This window comes from Ipomoea nil, unplaced genomic scaffold (genome assembly GCF_001879475.1).
Source record: "Ipomoea nil cultivar Tokyo-kokei standard unplaced genomic scaffold, Asagao_1.1 scaffold0188, whole genome shotgun sequence".
NCBI classification, from domain to species: Eukaryota; Viridiplantae; Streptophyta; class Magnoliopsida; order Solanales; family Convolvulaceae; genus Ipomoea; species Ipomoea nil.
The window spans coordinates 4,586,185-4,604,161 of NW_017616616.1; the positions used below are offsets into that span (position 1 = coordinate 4,586,185).

The 17,977-nt window shown below is 37.6% G+C and overlaps 3 protein-coding genes across 4 annotated transcripts; all 3 read left to right on the plus strand.

Annotated features, from left to right (window-relative positions):
* Positions 1–663: 663 nt before the first annotated feature.
* LOC109185538 (protein trichome birefringence-like 25) lies at positions 664–16,881 on the plus strand. 2 transcript variants are annotated; one of them, XM_019335478.1, is made up of 5 exons: positions 928–1,168; positions 1,430–1,707; positions 2,123–2,911; positions 14,725–14,731; positions 16,865–16,881. In XM_019335478.1, the coding sequence occupies exons 1-3, from the start codon at positions 928–930 to the stop codon at positions 2,897–2,899; spliced, it is 1,296 nt and encodes a 431-aa protein (XP_019191023.1). In that variant the 3' UTR covers positions 2,900–2,911; positions 14,725–14,731; positions 16,865–16,881. The 2 variants fall into 2 exon arrangements, with proteins under 2 accessions (XP_019191030.1, XP_019191023.1); XM_019335485.1 differs by lacking the exons at positions 14,725–14,731; positions 16,865–16,881 and having other exon boundaries at positions 664–1,168; positions 2,123–3,096.
* Positions 3,440–4,984, plus strand: LOC109185528 (hydroquinone glucosyltransferase-like). Its single transcript, XM_019335468.1, has one exon. It carries the CDS (start codon positions 3,478–3,480, stop codon positions 4,900–4,902), a length of 1,425 nt encoding a protein of 474 aa, XP_019191013.1. The 5' UTR covers positions 3,440–3,477; the 3' UTR covers positions 4,903–4,984.
* On the plus strand, positions 12,633–14,429 carry LOC109185523 (hydroquinone glucosyltransferase-like). Its single transcript, XM_019335465.1, has one exon. It carries the CDS (start codon positions 12,717–12,719, stop codon positions 14,157–14,159), a length of 1,443 nt encoding a protein of 480 aa, XP_019191010.1. The 5' UTR covers positions 12,633–12,716; the 3' UTR covers positions 14,160–14,429.
* Positions 16,882–17,977: the final 1,096 nt, after the last annotated feature.

Below are 17,977 nucleotides of genomic sequence, written 5' to 3' on the forward strand. Positions count from 1 at the left end.
ATATCTAATAAGAGAATTGAATTTGAAAATGAGATCGAGAGAATTTCTTTAAAATGAAAATGTCTTGGGGACTTTTTTGTACTTTCACTATTGTTTTGTCCAGTATATATCTTCCAGATTTCCTGTAATGAAGTTTTAAGTTATTCAGTTGTAATTTCTTTCTTCTTCAAGTCAATTCACCAGTTCTACCTTAAATTCCAGTTTTGTTCAGTTAATCATATTCATAGAGACTTGAATGATGAAAGATAATAACTCAAGCCGTTTATTTGTAAGTTTGTTTAAAAAAAAAAAAAACCATAATAATGCAGGCAGAGAAAATGCAGCTGCCATCATCAGATTGAAGAAGGCATGGGCCCATTTCACCTTCTTGTGGGACTAAATTAAAGCTGCTACCTTCAATTCAGCTTTATTGCCTTACTGTGGATCGGAATTAAAGTCAGAAAAAAAAAAAAATTAAAATCTTTTAAATTGGGCAAAATAATGCTTTGGTGAATGGTGACAATTGACAAATGGTGTGTAGATTGGAAACTATAAATATATTTATACATTAATATTACATTATTAAAATATAAATTATTTGATTATCTTCCAACAAACATATCCACAAAACGACACAGAAATAAAAGCAATGGAGGTGAGGAGGTCCAGCTTTTATTTTATTTTAAAATATGGTACCATTATTATTCTTGAATGCAGTCATTAGCTCCAGCCTCCAGCCTCCAGCTGTTCTGATGTTACCCCAGGCCATTCTTCTTCACGATTTAACAGTATAGAACTCATGAAGAAGAATGCATTTGAGTTAATTATACTTTTTATTAATGAGTCAGATCATCATTAATCCATCATCCCTTTCCTTTTCTTGTTCTATATTCCTCAATTGAGTTGTGGGCGCGCAGCTTAGTTGATGAGCCCAGAGCAAAAGGTAGAATGAAGGGCATGATGAATAACAGTGTGGGCAACAAGCAATTCTCATGGGGTTTTGTCAAGTTTGCAGTTTGTCTTATGCTGGTGGGACTTGCCTGCTATCGTTTGCTCCTCTCTAGTTCTGTGCAGTTCTCCACGGTTCTGGTCGCCACCGACTCTGCGTCCGTCGCCGACGAGACATTGCCGCTGCCGGTTTCCAGTGATGAGCTTCTGGCGAATGTTGAGGACCAGAGTTCTGAGATTGGTTAGTTCATTAAATCTTGTAACTTTTTAGGCCATGCATGAATGAACTATGTGATAAAGATTGCATCTTGAACATGAATATGTGATAAAGATTGCATCTTGATCCATCTGTGTTGTCTTTTTGGTGTGTATGAATCTATATTTTCTCAATTTTTAGAATATTATTGTTGAGATGGATGGCTAGAAAAATGGGTTATTTTGGGGGGTTATTGAGAAATTTTCATGTTGGGAAGATGCTGAATGACATGATTTTTGGTTGCAGAAAATTGTGATTTGTTTGTGGGAGATTGGGTTCCAGATTCTAGGGGTCCATTTTACACTAATGAAACCTGCAATTCAATACAAACCCACCAAAACTGTATGAACAATGGGCGGCCTGATACAGATTATATATACTGGCGGTGGAAACCCAGGGACTGTGAACTTCCAAGGTTTAATCCTCGGAAGTTCCTCAATTTCATGAAGAACAAATCAATGGCTTTTATTGGGGATTCGATTATGCGGAACCATGTTCAGTCACTGCTTTGCATTCTCTCACAGGTAAGCTAGCTAACTCAGATAATTATCTTGAAATTAAACCGGCCTGATATATATGAACTGTTTGAGAATAATATAATTAATTACTGTCTACTGTACTTTCCAGCTGCTTCTGATCTATTTGTGTTTGTTGGATGTTCTGTACTTGTGTTTCTATGGTTTCATTGCTTTTGTGTGGTGTGAATGTGTTATATCTTCTCTTTTTACAGCTACCTGCCTACCTTCACTTGTGAAAAGTAAAAATGGATGTTTTCTTGTTGCTTTGCTAAACTAAAGTTAGTAGGATGAGAATAATTTGTCTGGTGATTGGTCTTTGTCAGCTTGTCTCTGCAACAGTTGGAGAATCTTTTTGAGTGTAGTAAACAGATTTCCCTTTGATTTCTGGTTATTCGATTGAAGAATTGAGTTTGTTTTGCAGGAGGAAAAAGTTGAAGAGGTCTACCATGATGAGCAATACAAAAGCAGAAGATGGTATTTTCCTGCAAATGACTTCACTCTGTCAGTGGTTTGGTCTCCATATCTTGCAAAAGCCACGATATTTGAAGACGATAATGGAGTATCCACAGATTTAGTCCAACTCCATCTCGACAAACTTGACGAGGTATGGACAGAACAGTTCAAGAATTTTGATTATGCTGTTATTGCCGGGGGCAAATGGTACATGAAACCTGGGATTTACTATGAAAACGGTGTGATTGTGGGGTGCCACAGCTGTCCTGGGAAGAACATAACAGAGGTAGGATTGGACTATGCTTATCGCAGAGCAATGAATTCGACTCTCAGGTACATTGCGAGCTCGAACCCAAAGGTATACACATTCTTCAGAACCACAACACCATCTCACTTTGAGAATGGAGAATGGAACACTGGAGGTTATTGCAACAGAACGAGGCCGTTTAAAGAAGGCGAGGCTGAAATAGATAGTACAGACGAGGTAATGCGCAGAATTGAACTGGAAGAATTTGAGAAAGCATTGGCAGTGGGATCAGAGAAGGGAGTATCCTTAAAACTGTTTGACACTACTTATGTTTCCCTTCTGAGGCCGGATGGACACCCAGGAATCTACAGGCAGTTCCATCCTTTAGCTGGAAAAGACAAGGGGGTTAAGGTTCAGAATGATTGTCTGCACTGGTGCTTGCCTGGTCCTATAGATTCTTGGAATGATTTGATGATGGCAATGCTTCTCCATGCTTAATTAAAGGAGAAAATTTTCCCAGTTTTGATGATAATCTTGATTCTTGATTTTCCGATCCTAACAGGAAAATTCATGGTTAATTTGATCTGTTCATTTAAAATGGCTTTGCAGCACATCATATCTGCAGAGATGTGATTGATTATTGTAGCATTGCTTCGGGTGTAAATAAATCAATCAAAATGTGTTTTTTTTTTTTTTTTTTTCTTTAAACTATGCAACGTCTAACCAACCAAAACTATAATGGAACAATGGAGTATTAGCCAAGCAAACATTAAAAATATAATCTGCTGCTACTGTTTGGTTCTTGGTTTGTCTACTTTGTAGTTGCGCCAATAATGGCGATGGAGTAACTCCCACTACCTTACAATAATGACGAGAAGGCTAAAGCGGTGGCGTGAACATGTCAGTATTTTATCTGATCTGATCTGCTGACCCACATGGCCACGTGTGGAAATTTATAGCTTTATAAAACATAAAATAGTAATTTTTTTTAGTTTTTTAATTAAGGTTTAGGCTGGTTGATAATTTGATATATATACATACATGTTGGGCTATAAGCTACTTGGTGGTTTGCAGCAATGGAAATGGAAGAATTTGGAGGAATGACACACATTGCCATGTTACCAAGTCCTGGAATGGGTCACTTAATCCCATTTGCGGAGCTAGCTGAGCGACTCATCCGCCGCCACAACCTCGCCGTCACTCTTATCGTTCCGACGGACCGCCCCCTTTCCGCTCCGCAAGAGGCTTTCCTTGGGGCGCTTCCGGCAGGGGTCGACTACCTCGTACTTCCTCCGGTCAACTTGGAGGACTTGGCGGCCGATACTAAGCCCGAAATCCGTATCTGTCTCACCGTGACACGCTGTCTTCCCGCTCTTCGCGGGGTGTTTGAGGAGTTGGTGGCGTCGGAAACAAGGCCGCCGCCGGTTGCTTTGGTGGTTGATTTGTTCAGCACCGATGCGTTTCAAGTGGCTGATGAATTTGGGGTTTCCCCCTACATCTTCTTCCCTGCGTCCGCCATGGTTTTGTCATTTGCCACTATCTTACCGGAGCTTGATTTGGCAGTGTCGTGTGAGTACAGAGACATGCCGGAACCGGTTCAAATTCCGGGGTTTTCCGTTCCGGTACACGGAAAGGATTTTCTTGATCCCGTCCAGGACCGTCAGGACGACGCCTACAGATGGATTGTTTACCATAATAAAAGGATTGGGTTGGCAAAAGGTTTGATCTTGAATAGCTTCAAGGAACTGGAACAAGGACCCATTGAAGCCTTGCAGCGACCTGGAAACCCTCCGGTATATCCGATCGGACCGCTTGTTCAGATGGATTCAGATTCCTCCGGGGAGTGCCTGAAATGGTTGGATGCGCAGCCGCCGGGCTCCGTTCTGTTCATCTGCTTCGGAAGCGGCGGATGTCTTTCTCATCACCAGCTAACTGAGCTTGCATTGGGGTTGGAAATGAGCCAGCAAAGATTTCTATGGGTGATCAGAAGTCCAAGCGACACCGCCGCCGCCGCTTTCTTCAGCGCCCAGAATCCCGGCGACCCTCTAACCTTTCTACCACAAGGGTTCCTGGAGAGAACCAAGAATCTTGGTCTAGTGGTGCCCAACTGGGCACCACAATCCCAAATCCTCAACCACCGCTCCACCGCCGGTTTCTTGACACATTGTGGGTGGAATTCGACTCTGGAAAGTGTAGTCCGTGGCGTACCATTGATTGCCTGGCCGCTGTACGCAGAGCAGAAGATGAATGCCGTAGCGCTAACTGAGGATATAAAGGTGGCACTGAGGCCAATGGGCGGTGAAAATGGGGTAGTTGGGAGAGAAGAAATCGCACAAGTTGTGAAGAGTTTAATGGAGGGTGAAGAAGGGAAGACGGTGAGACAGAGAATGAGAGAGCTAATGGATGCAGCTGCCACGGCTCTCAGTGAAGATGGGTCTTCCACTAAAGCACTTTCTGAATTGGCCTCCATTTGGAAGAAGAAGATGGTAATTCCTCCATAATTGGTCCAATTATATATATTTACCGCTGAAAATTAAATAAGTTGTATCTGGGGTTTGATTTAATGGAAGATTCGTTTGGTTAAAAAAAAAAAAAAAAAAAAAGTTGTAATGCAAAGCCATATATATTATTATTACTATTTTTTAAAAATAAAAATAAAAAATTAAAGCCCAATATAGATGAGAAATGTGATCCATTGATTCCCAACAAATTAAAGCCCACCCACTTTGGATCGGCAAATTATATCGTGCACCGCGGAGCATAATCGATTATGCACCGCGCATCAAAACGACGTCGTCTTGTTAAATGAAAAGTAACGACATTTATTTTTGGTTTTTCTGCACCCTTCCGCAAAAAGTAACTCTGTTATTCAGTTTCATTTTGTATACACTGCAGTTTCAGTTCAACACAATTACAAGTTCATTTCGATATAATTATCGTTTCATTCGATATTTATAGACTCAAATATGTGAAAATGTTATTTAATTTTATTTTGAGTTAATACCCAAAATGAGTTAATTCCAGCAATGGTCCTCTGACTATTGTAATTTTCCAAAATTAGTCCTCGACTTTTAATTTGGACGAAAAAGACACTTGACTTTTTAAACTGTTCCACCAAAGGTCCTTCCGTTAAAATACCTTTTTTTACCGTTAGTGTAGGGACAAATGTGTCTTTTCATTCTATTGCTTTCTTCTCCTTCTTAGCCTCGCAGCCATGGCTCTTTAATTTCCTCCAGTACGAAGAAAGCAGCGAAGAACTCCACAGTAAGCGGCCTGTGAAAAGGACTTCCCGAACTCTATGTCAAATGTCAGCCCCAGCAGCCCTCTGATGCCCAGAAAACGGTTTCACGAACGTTTTGGTGGAGCTGCCGGTCCAGAGTTTCTGGCCGGATTCAAGAATCCCATGGCCCTTTTGGAGGTTCGAAAAGAACAAGGTATGCAACTTGGTTTCTCTGCCGTCGTCGAGGGATACTCTTTTGGTGTCGTCGCCGCTTTGTGGGCAGAGCGATTGAAGCGTTGGAAGGATTGAATGAAGGATAGGTCGATTGATGGGTCAATGGTGGCGGATGATGTGTTGTATACTTGTATAGTGTACTTGAAGAAGTGGCAAGCCGTTGTTCCGGTGGTGTGTCCACCTAATACAAACAATAATAATTAAGTAAAACTCATTTTCAACTTCTAAATGCAGAATAATTCCTAAACAATATAATGACTGGATGGCAACTAGACATACCTCTGCAGGAATAATCTATTTGGATCACTATTGTTTATATTGATCAGGAACTCTAAAGCTAAATATTGTCTTCAAAGCAGGAGCAGGTTCATCAGCAGTGATAGTTGTGAAAAGATTCGAGTTTGTGTCCACTTTAATATATGTGGTGATATTCTTGTTCTTCAGCTGAATGTTAACATCACCTTGAAACAGATCTCCTTTCTTTATTCCCAATGAGGTAATAGCAACTCCAGTGGGAGATTACGTAGTGATCGTGAACTTGTGGTCGGTCTGGCAATCCTTATACTGAAGATCTCGAGCTTTCTTGCCGATGTTGGTGTAAAGACCAGGCCCCTTGCCCATGCTTGAATCGGAGACCAGAGGTCGGAGGACGCAGAACACCGGAGAAAAGCTCTATTTGGATTACTATTTGTTGCATAAATACTTCGTTTCGGACGGAAGAAGTAGAAGATAGAGCGATTTACCTTTGTACCCTTCACTTAATAGACACAATATAATAAAAAGACACAATTACCCCTTAAACTAACGGTCAACAAACCATAACTTAACAGAAGGACCTTTGGTGGAAAGTTTAGAAAGTCAAGTGTCTTTTTCGTCCAAATTAAAAGTCGAGGACTAATTTTGGAAAATCTCAATAGTCGGAGGACCATTGCTGGAATTAACTCTACCCAAAATCGTCCCTGACTATAGTGGTTTTTCTCAATTTCGTCCTAAATGACTTTGGTGACTTAATATCGTCCCAGACTTTTGTGTTTCGCTCAATTTAGTCCCAGACTTTTGTGTTTTTGCTCAATTTAGTCCCTCATTTGTTATTCTGTCCATTTGGTGTTAAATAAATAGACAATTCAGTAATTTTAATATTGGCATCTCTTTACTCATAGACATGTGAACTGCGAAATCCTTTTTTTTTACGAATTACTCCCAGAATTACTCCTAAAACTGCGAATATAAAATTTGATTTGCAGGTCCGGGAGTAATTCTGGGTGTAATTCGTATAAGAAAGAGGAATTTCGCACTTCACAAGTTGAAAGTAAAGAGAGATCAATATTGACATTACTGAATTGTCCCTTTATTTAACACCAATTTGACGGAATAACAAATGGAGGACTAAATTGAGCGAAACACAAAAGTCTGGGACGATATTAGGTCACCAAAGTCGTTTAGGACGAAATTGAGAAAAACCACTATAGTCGATGACGCTTTTGGGTATTAACTCATTTTATTTTATATACACTATAATTTTATTAAAACTCAACTACATGATCATTTTGATATAATTACAGCTTAATTATACAATATACACTCAAATATGTGAAATGTTATTCAGTTTCATTTTATATACACTACAGTTTCATTTCACCATAACTACATTATCATTTTGATATAACTGAAGTTTCATTTGATAATATAAAAATAATAGATGTACTGTAGTGTTAGTTGGTGTTTAATATACCGAACATGCGGACTCTGTTAACGGTAACGGCAGACCGTTTCTTTACTTAAAGAAACGATGTCATTTTTTACCGCGGTGCATCATGCACCGCAATCTATGATATAACAACTGCTTTGGATCCACATCTCCAGTGGAAACATAAAAGAAAAGGAAACTGTTTTATTTGACGTAAGGAAAATGTTGTTTTTGTTTTACTTGTTACTCCGTATTATAAATGAAGAAGATATCCACATATACAAGCTCTTACATCAAATCTCATTATATTCACCGACTTGATTCAACTACAAATTAAAAATAAAAATCAAGTCATTCAACAAATTGATATATATATATATATATATATATATATATATATATATATTCACACACACAAAGAATGAAGAACAATTGTCTCCTATTCTCGGCGTGTAAATTGACGTGTGGGCAACAGATATCTTGTCAGTTGTTCTCTGAAGAGAATAGGCTGAATAGTCCATCCAGAGAAAGCTATTCTTCCCTCCCCCTCTCCGCATTTTTCCCCTCCAGTCCCTCTTTCTCGTCTTTCTTCATTTATATCTTCTCTCAAAATCAAGCATTGATGATGCTTGTAACCAATTACTTCAAAAAGAATAATTAAGTAAATATAACATAATTCTTATCCTAAAAAGTCATATAGCTATTACATAATAGCAAATATTGATTACGAGTATCAAGAGTTAGGGGTGTGCAAATTTTGGAGAAATTTCGGTTAACCGACCGAACCGACGAAATTCGGTTAACCGTTTTCGAACCGAAATATTTCGGTTAACGGTTAATTCGGTTCGAAAGTGTCGGTTAACCGAATTAACCGAACGGTTAACCGAATTTTAGAATATATATATAATATATAATATATTAAATATTAAATATATAATTACTAAAATAAAAAATAGTCAAAATGTCAAATAGAATACATAATAATATGAATTTATTATGATATGTATTTTATTTTAATTGGAATTATTATTTTAGGAATTATTTTATAGATTTTAAATTTTAGGGTTAAAAATTTCGGTTAATCGGTTAACCGACCGATTAACCGAAAAAAAAGTTCGGTTCGGTCAATTCGGTAGAGTAAATTTCGGTTCGGTTAACGGTTAAAGCAAAAAAAAGTTCGGTTAATTCGGTTCGGTTAAAACGGTTCGGTTAATGGAACGGTTAACCGAATGAACACCCCTATCAAGAGTGCTTGGTCAATTGACTAGCAATATTTATAAGCAACAACGGAATAAATTTATATTAGTTCGGTTCAAAGTAAATCACTAGTTAGACGACTTCCTTTGAAGGGAAAAAAAAAAAAGGTGAAAACTGGCGTCACCTCTCCAGCTCAGGCCACACGTGCAAAGAAATGAAATGTCAATAATGTGGGACGAAATGTAGACCCGGTAAAAGAAGGACGCAAAATCAATTGGGAGATTGGTGACGCAAGGACGACGTTATAGATGACGTGCGTCGTTGAATACACAGCTCCCAACAGCACACCCACGTGAGCGTTCACATAGAAATGTCCAAAACTCTAGAAATCAGTGTGGGCGGGCCGGGCGGGTCGGGTGGCCATCATTAATGAATTCCACACGACAGCGTACTAACTACATGTTTAATGTTTTACACGAAATTTTAGTATACTCGCGTCCGGTCAAACACCCATAGCTTCGAAACAAAATAGGCAATTGCTATTCTGTCCATAAATTATTAATCCGTATTATTATTTTGAGATATGATAAGATAACAAATATATCATATATTATATGTCAATTTTATAATATTTATTATACCCTCCTCGTTAGAAAACTTATATCATACGGAGTAATTTATTTTCAGGACGGCGAAATCTATTTTAATATCAATAATAAAGTGTTTAATGATATTTTTTTTAAATTTAACATTTAAGGCAAAGTACATATAATTCATTTTGCAGAATTGTATTAAATATGTTATTATTATTATTTTTGAATTTCCTCAGCTAGCTATATTAGAATTCCACATAGTTAGGGACGGAGCCAGAAATCCAGTTGAGGGGGGACGAAACAGTACAGACAGATTCAGAAATTTTTTTCAGAAAAAGCAAAACATTAAAACAAAAGAGATAATTTAAAAATAAATAAACTACCTAAGAAATATAATTGTAAATATTGTTGGATATGGACGAAAAATAAAACACATCGAAACTTTATAAAAATATTCATAACAAAATATGAAACATAATTAATAAAATAATTTGAATAGAAAACACATTATAAATTAGTGTGTGTAATATTTAAAAAGCTATTAAAAAAGAATTGCAAAACAATATGGATGCTAAGATTGGAACCCTTAAACCTCATTATTACTAAAGATGTGCTCTACCACCTACTCTAACTCACTTCATGTTAACATTTTATAGTTTTTTTATACTAATACTAAAACATGTACTATATATACATATATACATACAAATACTATATATGGGGTGGGGGTGGGGGTGGGGGTGCGGGTGGGGTGAGGGGGGGCAGCCGCCCCCCCTCTCCCTCCGTCCCTGCACATAGTGACACTCACTCATGAGCTATAAGACTTAAAAGACCAGCTAAACTTGTAGCTACTATTCGAGGGTGAGTCTAACTTAGTTTGATCATGTGATCACCTATTCGGTAGCTATTAATAGTACATAGACTTCAATACTTTATAAGGTAATAAACAAATTCACCATATTTTTTTTTCTAAAATATTATTTTTCTACATAAGTATGTCAACTTTATCTCTTTACTAATATTTTTTTTTTTTTGAAGCACACATAATTTTTTATAATATAATATTTGTTTTATATTTTTTTCAACTCAAAGAATCAATGCCGCACCATGGAGTTAAATCATGTGAGTATGTGACCATCTATTTGGAATGATAATGACGGTGTCATCATGCTATATAGTACGGAGTAGTTGGTAATTGTATCTCTTTACTATTTTTTTTTTTTTAAATTATTGACTCTATTACAAGATGGTATAGTATATGTTAATTTTTTTTTTTTTTAACTATCTAATTGGTTTATATTTGTATGATTCGATTTAGTCTGAGATATATGGAAAGATATATATAGATGCTGTTCCGTACAAAGATTGTTTAATCATCATAGTTTTGAGACGTGAATCAATCAACAGAAATGAGTGACTCTTTCTATCTTATTTTAGCTTTTTAAAAAAAGTTATTTACTATATTAGTTTTGATTTATTCAGTATTCCTAACTTTTTGGACTTTTAATTAGCTCTAAATTCATTGCATTTTGTTCAAATAATCTGACATGTGTCCAACTTCTAAATAACTTTTTAAATTTCTTTTATTTGTTTTGATTAATTTTTAGTTAATTGACAATTTGGATTAAAATCGAATGCTACGGAGTATTAGATTGAATTCAATAAGATCAACGTTTAGGCAAAAAAAAAAAAATAAACCGAGCCGGGAGGTGGCGTCGGCACCATCAACGGAAGTTAGCAGAGCAGCAGCCGCAGCGCTCCAGGCATACGGTGCTGCCCAGGATGCGGCGTCGGCACCATCAACCGAGCCGGGAGGTGGCGGCCTGCGGTGTTACGTGGATGCGAGCTTCCGTCACGGCACGGGCGAGGCTACGTACGGCATATTATTAATAGCGCCAGATGGCTCTTTTGTGGCAGCAAAAAATGGCAAGTTGCCGGTTTGTTTCTCACCACTTATGGCGCAGGCGCAGGCGTATAAGGAAGCACTGTTTTGGCTACTTGAACGGAACAACACATCAGTCAATTTACTCACGGATTGCATGGAGTTGACTATAATTATCCGGCACCATGACACGTCGATTCATTCGTACGTTGAGGTCACAGTTGATCAATGCAGAACACTTATGTCTTTATTTAATCGTATTACTTTGAATTATGTCTCTAGACAGGTTAATTTACATGCGCATACTTTAGCTTCGTTAGCATTTACGCAGGATCAAGCTATGTACTGGGATTCAATCCCACCTGACGCTATTTCGACTTTGATTCATTAATACAATCGCAAGATTGACCTTAAAAAAAAATGATATTTCAGTAAAAAGAAAATCGTCACAAGATAAAACAAACAATATATTATTAATACAAACAAATTAAATGAGTGTTGTAACAAGTGATGTCATACTTCTCGTTGAAACATTAAGCATAATCCTTCTTCCCCTTGAAATATTAATGGGGCGTTTGGTTGGAAGACGGAAATTATGTGGGAAATGAATTGCAATTTAATGAGAAATAAATTATTGAGAATAAAGTGAGAATTTAAATTCAAGTGTTTGATTTACAGGAATAAAATTATTCGGAATTTCAATTTCAATGTTCGATATACATGAGAATTGAACAGGAATACGTAGTATAAAGTCCAAAATGTCCACTGTTGTTATCAGACATCAATTTTAAGTTTAAAAAGAAATGAAGGTAATTTTATCTCATCATTATCTTTTTTTTTTCTTCCCAAGATCCATAGAATTAAAATCCCAAGGGGCATGAGATTTTAATTCTATAAAAATGAGGGAATTGTAATTCCATGAAATTGTAATTTCTTCAAACCAAACTAAGGATTTCAGTGGCTTTTGGAATTATGTGGGAATGCTCCAACCAAACGCCCTGTAAGGATTAATAAGCATAATCCTTATTAATTACAAACCAAATCACAAATGGTTGTATTTGGCAATTGATTCAAATACCAAGATTGACCAAATAAAGTGACAATTTAAGCCATGAGTCAATGAGGATTATTTCTTCCAAAAGTCTGAATCCCACACCTCGATTCCAAAGAGTATGGATGTAAGTTTAGGTAAATCAATGATTCAGCAGACAAAATCAAATGTGGGTGGTAGAAAGAAAAATTGTATGTATTAAAATTAAACAAATCAAAATGGAAAATTGTATGTACAAGGAGTCAACGTAACTCTACAAAATATTTGGTTAAATTAGGAATTGGATTGGAATGGTAATTAAAGGTTAGGATTCAGCGTCTTTTGAGTCCACGTGAGTATTTCCGTATAAATAGCGCTATCCCCTTTAGCTTTTTGACACACAAAAGAAAAAATAACAATAAAAGCTTTTGGCTCTCTTCATTCAGCCGGCATCTCCTCTCCTCCAACAACAATGGCGACACAAACTCCTCACGTGGTCATCGTGCCCACACCTGGGATGGGTCACCTTATCCCCCTCGCCGAGTTCGCTAAGCGCCTCGTTCTGCAACACCAATTCTCTGTCACTTTCGTCCTTCCCACCGACGGCCCCATTTCCACCGCGCAGAAAACAGTCCTCGAAAACCTCCCCGCCGGCACTCACTACACTTGTCTCCCTCCGGTCAGCTTCGACGACTTGGCGGACGACGTCAAGATCGAGACTCGCATATCCCTCCAAATAACCCGCTCCCTGCCGGCGTTTCGCGATGCGTTCAAGTCCTTGGTTGCGACGACCAACACCGTCGCCCTCGTGGTTGATCTTTTCGGGACTGACGCTTTTGACGTCGCCATCGAATTCAAGGTTTCTCCTTACATATTCTACCCTTCCACTGGCATGTGTTTGTCCTTGTTCCTTCACATGTCGGAGCTGGACCAGAAAGTGTCGGGCGAGTATAGAGACATGACTGAGCCGGTCCAGATCCCGGGCTGCAGCGTACCGATTCAAGGCAAGGATCTTCTCGCACCGGTTCAGGACCGGAAAGACGAGGCCTACAAATGGGTTCTTCACCACACAAAACGGTACAGAATGGCGGAGGGTATCGTGGCCAACACCTTTATGGAGTTGGAGCCCGGTGCAGTAAAATTCCTGATACAATCAGAACCCGGGAAGCCCACGGTTTACCCAGTAGGACCGCTGATAAAGATGCAGGAAGAAGAATCCGGCACCGGAAAATTAAACGGGACTAGCGTTAATCCCTGCCCTATTCTGGAGTGGCTAGACCAGCAGCCCCGCGGGTCGGTTCTGTACGTCTCGTTCGGCAGCGGCGGTACCCACACTCACAAACAGCTGATTGAGATCGCTTCGGGATTGGAGAAGAGCGAGCAGCGGTTTATATGGGTGGTCAGGTGTCCAAACGACTCGATCTCCAACGCTACTTATTTCAGCGCCCAGAGCTCAACCAACCCTCTGGATTTCATGCCACCAGGCTTCCTGGACCGGACCAAGGGGCTAGGCCTGGTGGTCCCCGACTGGGCACCCCAGACCCAAATCCTAAGCCACGAGTCAGTCGGAGGATTCTTGACTCATTGCGGATGGAACTCAATTCTGGAGAGCGTGGTCCACGGGGTCCCACTAATTGCATGGCCAATGTATGCAGAACAGAGGATGAATGCTGTGATGGTGAGTGAAGATATCAAAGTGGCACTCCGACCAAAGGCCGGCGAAGATGGATTAGTGGGAGAACTGGAAATTGCTGAGACAGCCAAAGCACTCATCCAAGGCGAAGAAGGCAAAGAAGTGCGCAAAAGAATGAAAGATCTCAAAGATGCAGCTCACCGCGTACTCACACCAGACGGCTCTTCCACCAAAGCACTAGCTGACCTGGCATCCAAACTCAAGGCCAAAATTATTGCTTAATTCCTTATCCTAATCTTAGTTTCACCAAATGTGAAATACATATATGTATGTATGTATTTACTATTCAATTCCCTTCCTCCACCCCGATCCCGAGAATCCCACCACTCCTGTTCCAAACTTGTTTTGACATAGAACATAAATCGTAAAATGTGATGAATTGCGAAATGTGTTTCAGTATAGTAGAATTTATCAATGAATACCCCAATGTATAGGTAATGGAATGAGATATGGTTGAAGCATATTGAATTAATGATGGGAATTGAAACTTTACCCAAATTTCTTTATTACCTTTTGGTGTTAATTGGTGTCATAATTAAAAAGAAAAGTAGGAGAGAGTAGGTGAGAAAATGGTAGTGGTAGTGTGGCCAGCTATCAAATTATCAATCAAGAAAATAAAAGGTGTAGGGTCCCTTAACTAGAAACAATACCAAAATTTTAAAAATGGTTAGCTGTTACGGAGTACTTGTTAATAAGAGAAAAATATTTACAAAATTGTATAAAGGCTTTTTCAAACAATTAATGTCACAGCATTAAAGACGACCGCAAACACTTGTTGAATGAGTGACTACAAGCGTCCAGACAAGCACCTATGATCCGACTATTTTAAATATCTCAATTTATGGTGTACGTTTAATTTGCCCAAAGTCACAAAGTGTCACATCCGCTCCATTAAAAAATAAAAAATAGAGTTAATATCAACGAAGCTCTCTTCTATTTGGTGACAATTTTAAATTTAGTTTAAAGATTATTACTTTTGTTATTCAACGCCTTAGACTATCATATTTTGGACATTTTTGGTACTTTCAACGACTTTTCTGGTTAAAACCTTTTTTACGTAAGGGTATTTTTGTCTTTTCATTTTTTTTTCCAATTTTTTTACGTCGATTTTCATCTCTTCAGTCATAGATTGCACAATCTCATTCACTTGGATCTTGTCTTCATTTCCTTCAACCCATTCCTAAATCATCCTTCATCAATTGTGATACTGAGTATGTGAGGACCTCCAAATGCAGGAGAATCATTTTGCAATGCAGTTGGAAAGCTCATGATGTCGTCACCCGATTAGATTTTGTTTGACCGCTATTGTTGCAGTACACGATTATGTCGGGGGGGAGGGGAGGGGGGGGGGGGGGTTAAACCTTGTCACAAAGATACGAGTTTTAAATCACAAAAACTAGTGTCAATGATTAGATTTAGAATTTTCACCAAAGATATAGGATCTCCGCTGCAATTAACTCATGGAAAAAATAATTAAAAAATTGAAGAAACGAAAATACCATTGTCTAAAATCGATTTTCACCGAAAAAATTATTGGAATGATCAAAAGTATCCAAAATATGGTAGTCTAGAGTGTTAATTAAATGGCAAAAATGATAATTTAGAATTAAATTTGGAATTGTCACCAAAGACAATGAACATCTGCTGGAATTAACTGTTAAAAATAAATATGAGTTCTCTTATTAACTAGTTCAAGTGTAGTTTAATCAACATTTAGTCTTCTTTTTACTGAAACTTTAACCAATCAGTAGTGGAGATCTCTTTATGTTTAGAAATGTACAAGTGGAAAACCCATAATTACTTGGATAACTCGGATTTAACTCACTCATGGACCTTTAGTATGGATTTGTAGTGTAAAATATACTCCGAAGTTCAGTATGGTAAAGTCATGGAAAAAAAAATACTCCGTAATAAATATAGGTTGCGTGATATGCATGTCATGCTGGTGTTAGGTATGGTAAATTGTCAGCAATGTAAAAGATAGAAACACAAGGTTAATCCATGGTAAATTGGTAATTTCAGTGAGGGCAGCCTGTACTATGTTGGATGTTAACGTCAAAGTTAAAAACATCACATAGACATATATATATATAGATATTAAATTTGGTCATTCTAGAAACTTGCAGCCAGAATATTCCAACGTGCTTACACTAGCATGACATTATCAATGCACGTATTGACGTGTACTAACATGGCTGTTTAAATGAATATATATTTGCATCGTGCTGGATAGGATTGTTAAGGAACTGATAATAAATGAACGAAGGTTCTTTGTGTCTTTTTGTTAAGAATTTTGGGATGTTCGTGCTCGTTTATTAAAGTTTTTAAAAATTATGTTCGTATTCGTTTGTTAAGTGTTCATTAGTGTTTGTTAATGTTCGTGAACACGAATGTGTTCGTTTACGTTAACGAACACGTTTCCGAACATGTTTGTCAATGTTCGCGAACACGTTCATAAGCATGCATGTTCGTTAACAAACACGTTCACAAATATGTTGGTTTACGTTCATGAGCACGTTCGTGAACTTTTAATAACCAAACACCTGCACATGTTCACAATCACAATTCGTTTGTGAACAAGAAATAATTTATGTTCATGTTCGCGAACATTATTAAACAAACACTAATAGAGCTTGTTCACGAACATTATTAAACGAACACAAACGAGCTTCGCTTGTCACGAACATTATTAAACAAACACAAACGAGCTTGTTCACGATCTCTTAGCAAACGAGCATACAACTCTTCAAGCTCTGTTCGTTTATTAACCGAGCTCTAATTTTTGTTTGTTAATGGTTCATTTACCTTAATAAACGAACATAACGAACGCTTACCAAACAAAAACACGAGTAGTTTGCTGAAAGCTCTGTTCGCTAACACTTCTAGTGCTCTGTTCATTTATATATATATATATATATATATATATATATATATATATATATAGTTCCGAATTAAAAATGCAAACCTTTAAATATGCAAATTGGATGGTAGACAGTTGAGCATCCAATCATTAATTATTTGAGAGGAATTGCATGAACTATGTTAATGTATTGTGTTTAGTTGAGATGGAATATATTAAACAATTATTATTTTCTTTTTCTTGACATGCATGTATGTTAACATCGATTAGATATTTCAATTCTATGGTGCTAATTTATTTTGAATTAAAAATAGAGAACTTTAAACATGAGGATTGGATGGTAGATAATCATTATTCCCTTCATCTAGATATGTATAGTTTTTGTATAACATTTTGTTAAATATTTCAATCATGTTTGTTTGTTCCAAATTAGAAATAGAGAACTTTAAATATGTGAATTGGATGGTAAGCAACTAAAATTCTTTAAATACTTTTGCTATGATATGATTGTTTGTTCCAAATTAAAATAAATAATTATGACTATGCAAATTGGAGGGTAACCCACGATTACTATATGAGGATGTATATTAAATAAATCTTACTTTTGTGTAACAACTCATAAATCACATGCATGAAAAATAAAGACTATACAGAAAAAATATAGAGTAAACGCCAGCCAAGGTCCTCCAAATTTGGTGGTTTCGCCACTTTTAGTCCTAAATTTTCAAATCGACCACCTGTGGTCCTCTGAGTTTCGAATTCGACCTGCCGTAGTCCTTCCGGTAACTGTTTCCGTCTGCGTTGTGAAAAGTAAGGACAAAACAGTCTTTTTATTTCAATCCCAACCAAAACAAATCATTTCCCTAAAAAAAACAACTGTAGAACTGTAGAGCTTTCTTTGCCAGGAACGAATCCACAATTGTGAAATTTTCGGATTGAAATTGCGATTTTGGCTCGCCAAAGAATGGTGTTTGCGTAATTGGAAATTATTGGAGAAGAAGTTCGATGTGAGGAGATTAGGGCTAATTTAATTTTTGAGGAAAATGAATTGTTTTGGCTGGGATTGATCGAATTAAAAAGACTATTTTCCCTTACTTTTCATGGTGCAGACGGCATATGTTAACGGAAGGACTACAGCAGTTCGAATTTGAAATTCGGAAGATCACGGGTGATCAATTGA

What these genes read in the sequence shown, in the direction of transcription:
- LOC109185538 (XM_019335485.1), top strand. Translation starts at nt 928, where the DNA reads ATGAAGGGCATGATGAATAACAGTGTGGGCAACAAGCAATTCTCATGG. An exon ending in GGACCAGAGTTCTGAGATTG is followed by an intron (nt 1,169 to 1,429) that starts GTTAGTTCATTA and finishes TTTTGGTTGCAG; the next exon opens with AAAATTGTGATTTGTTTGTG. An exon ending in TGCTTTGCATTCTCTCACAG is followed by an intron (nt 1,708 to 2,122) that starts GTAAGCTAGCTA and finishes TTTGTTTTGCAG; the next exon opens with GAGGAAAAAGTTGAAGAGGT.
- LOC109185528 (XM_019335468.1), top strand. Translation starts at nt 3,478, where the DNA reads ATGGAAATGGAAGAATTTGGAGGAATGACACACATTGCCATGTTACCA.
- LOC109185523 (XM_019335465.1), top strand. Translation starts at nt 12,717, where the DNA reads ATGGCGACACAAACTCCTCACGTGGTCATCGTGCCCACACCTGGGATG.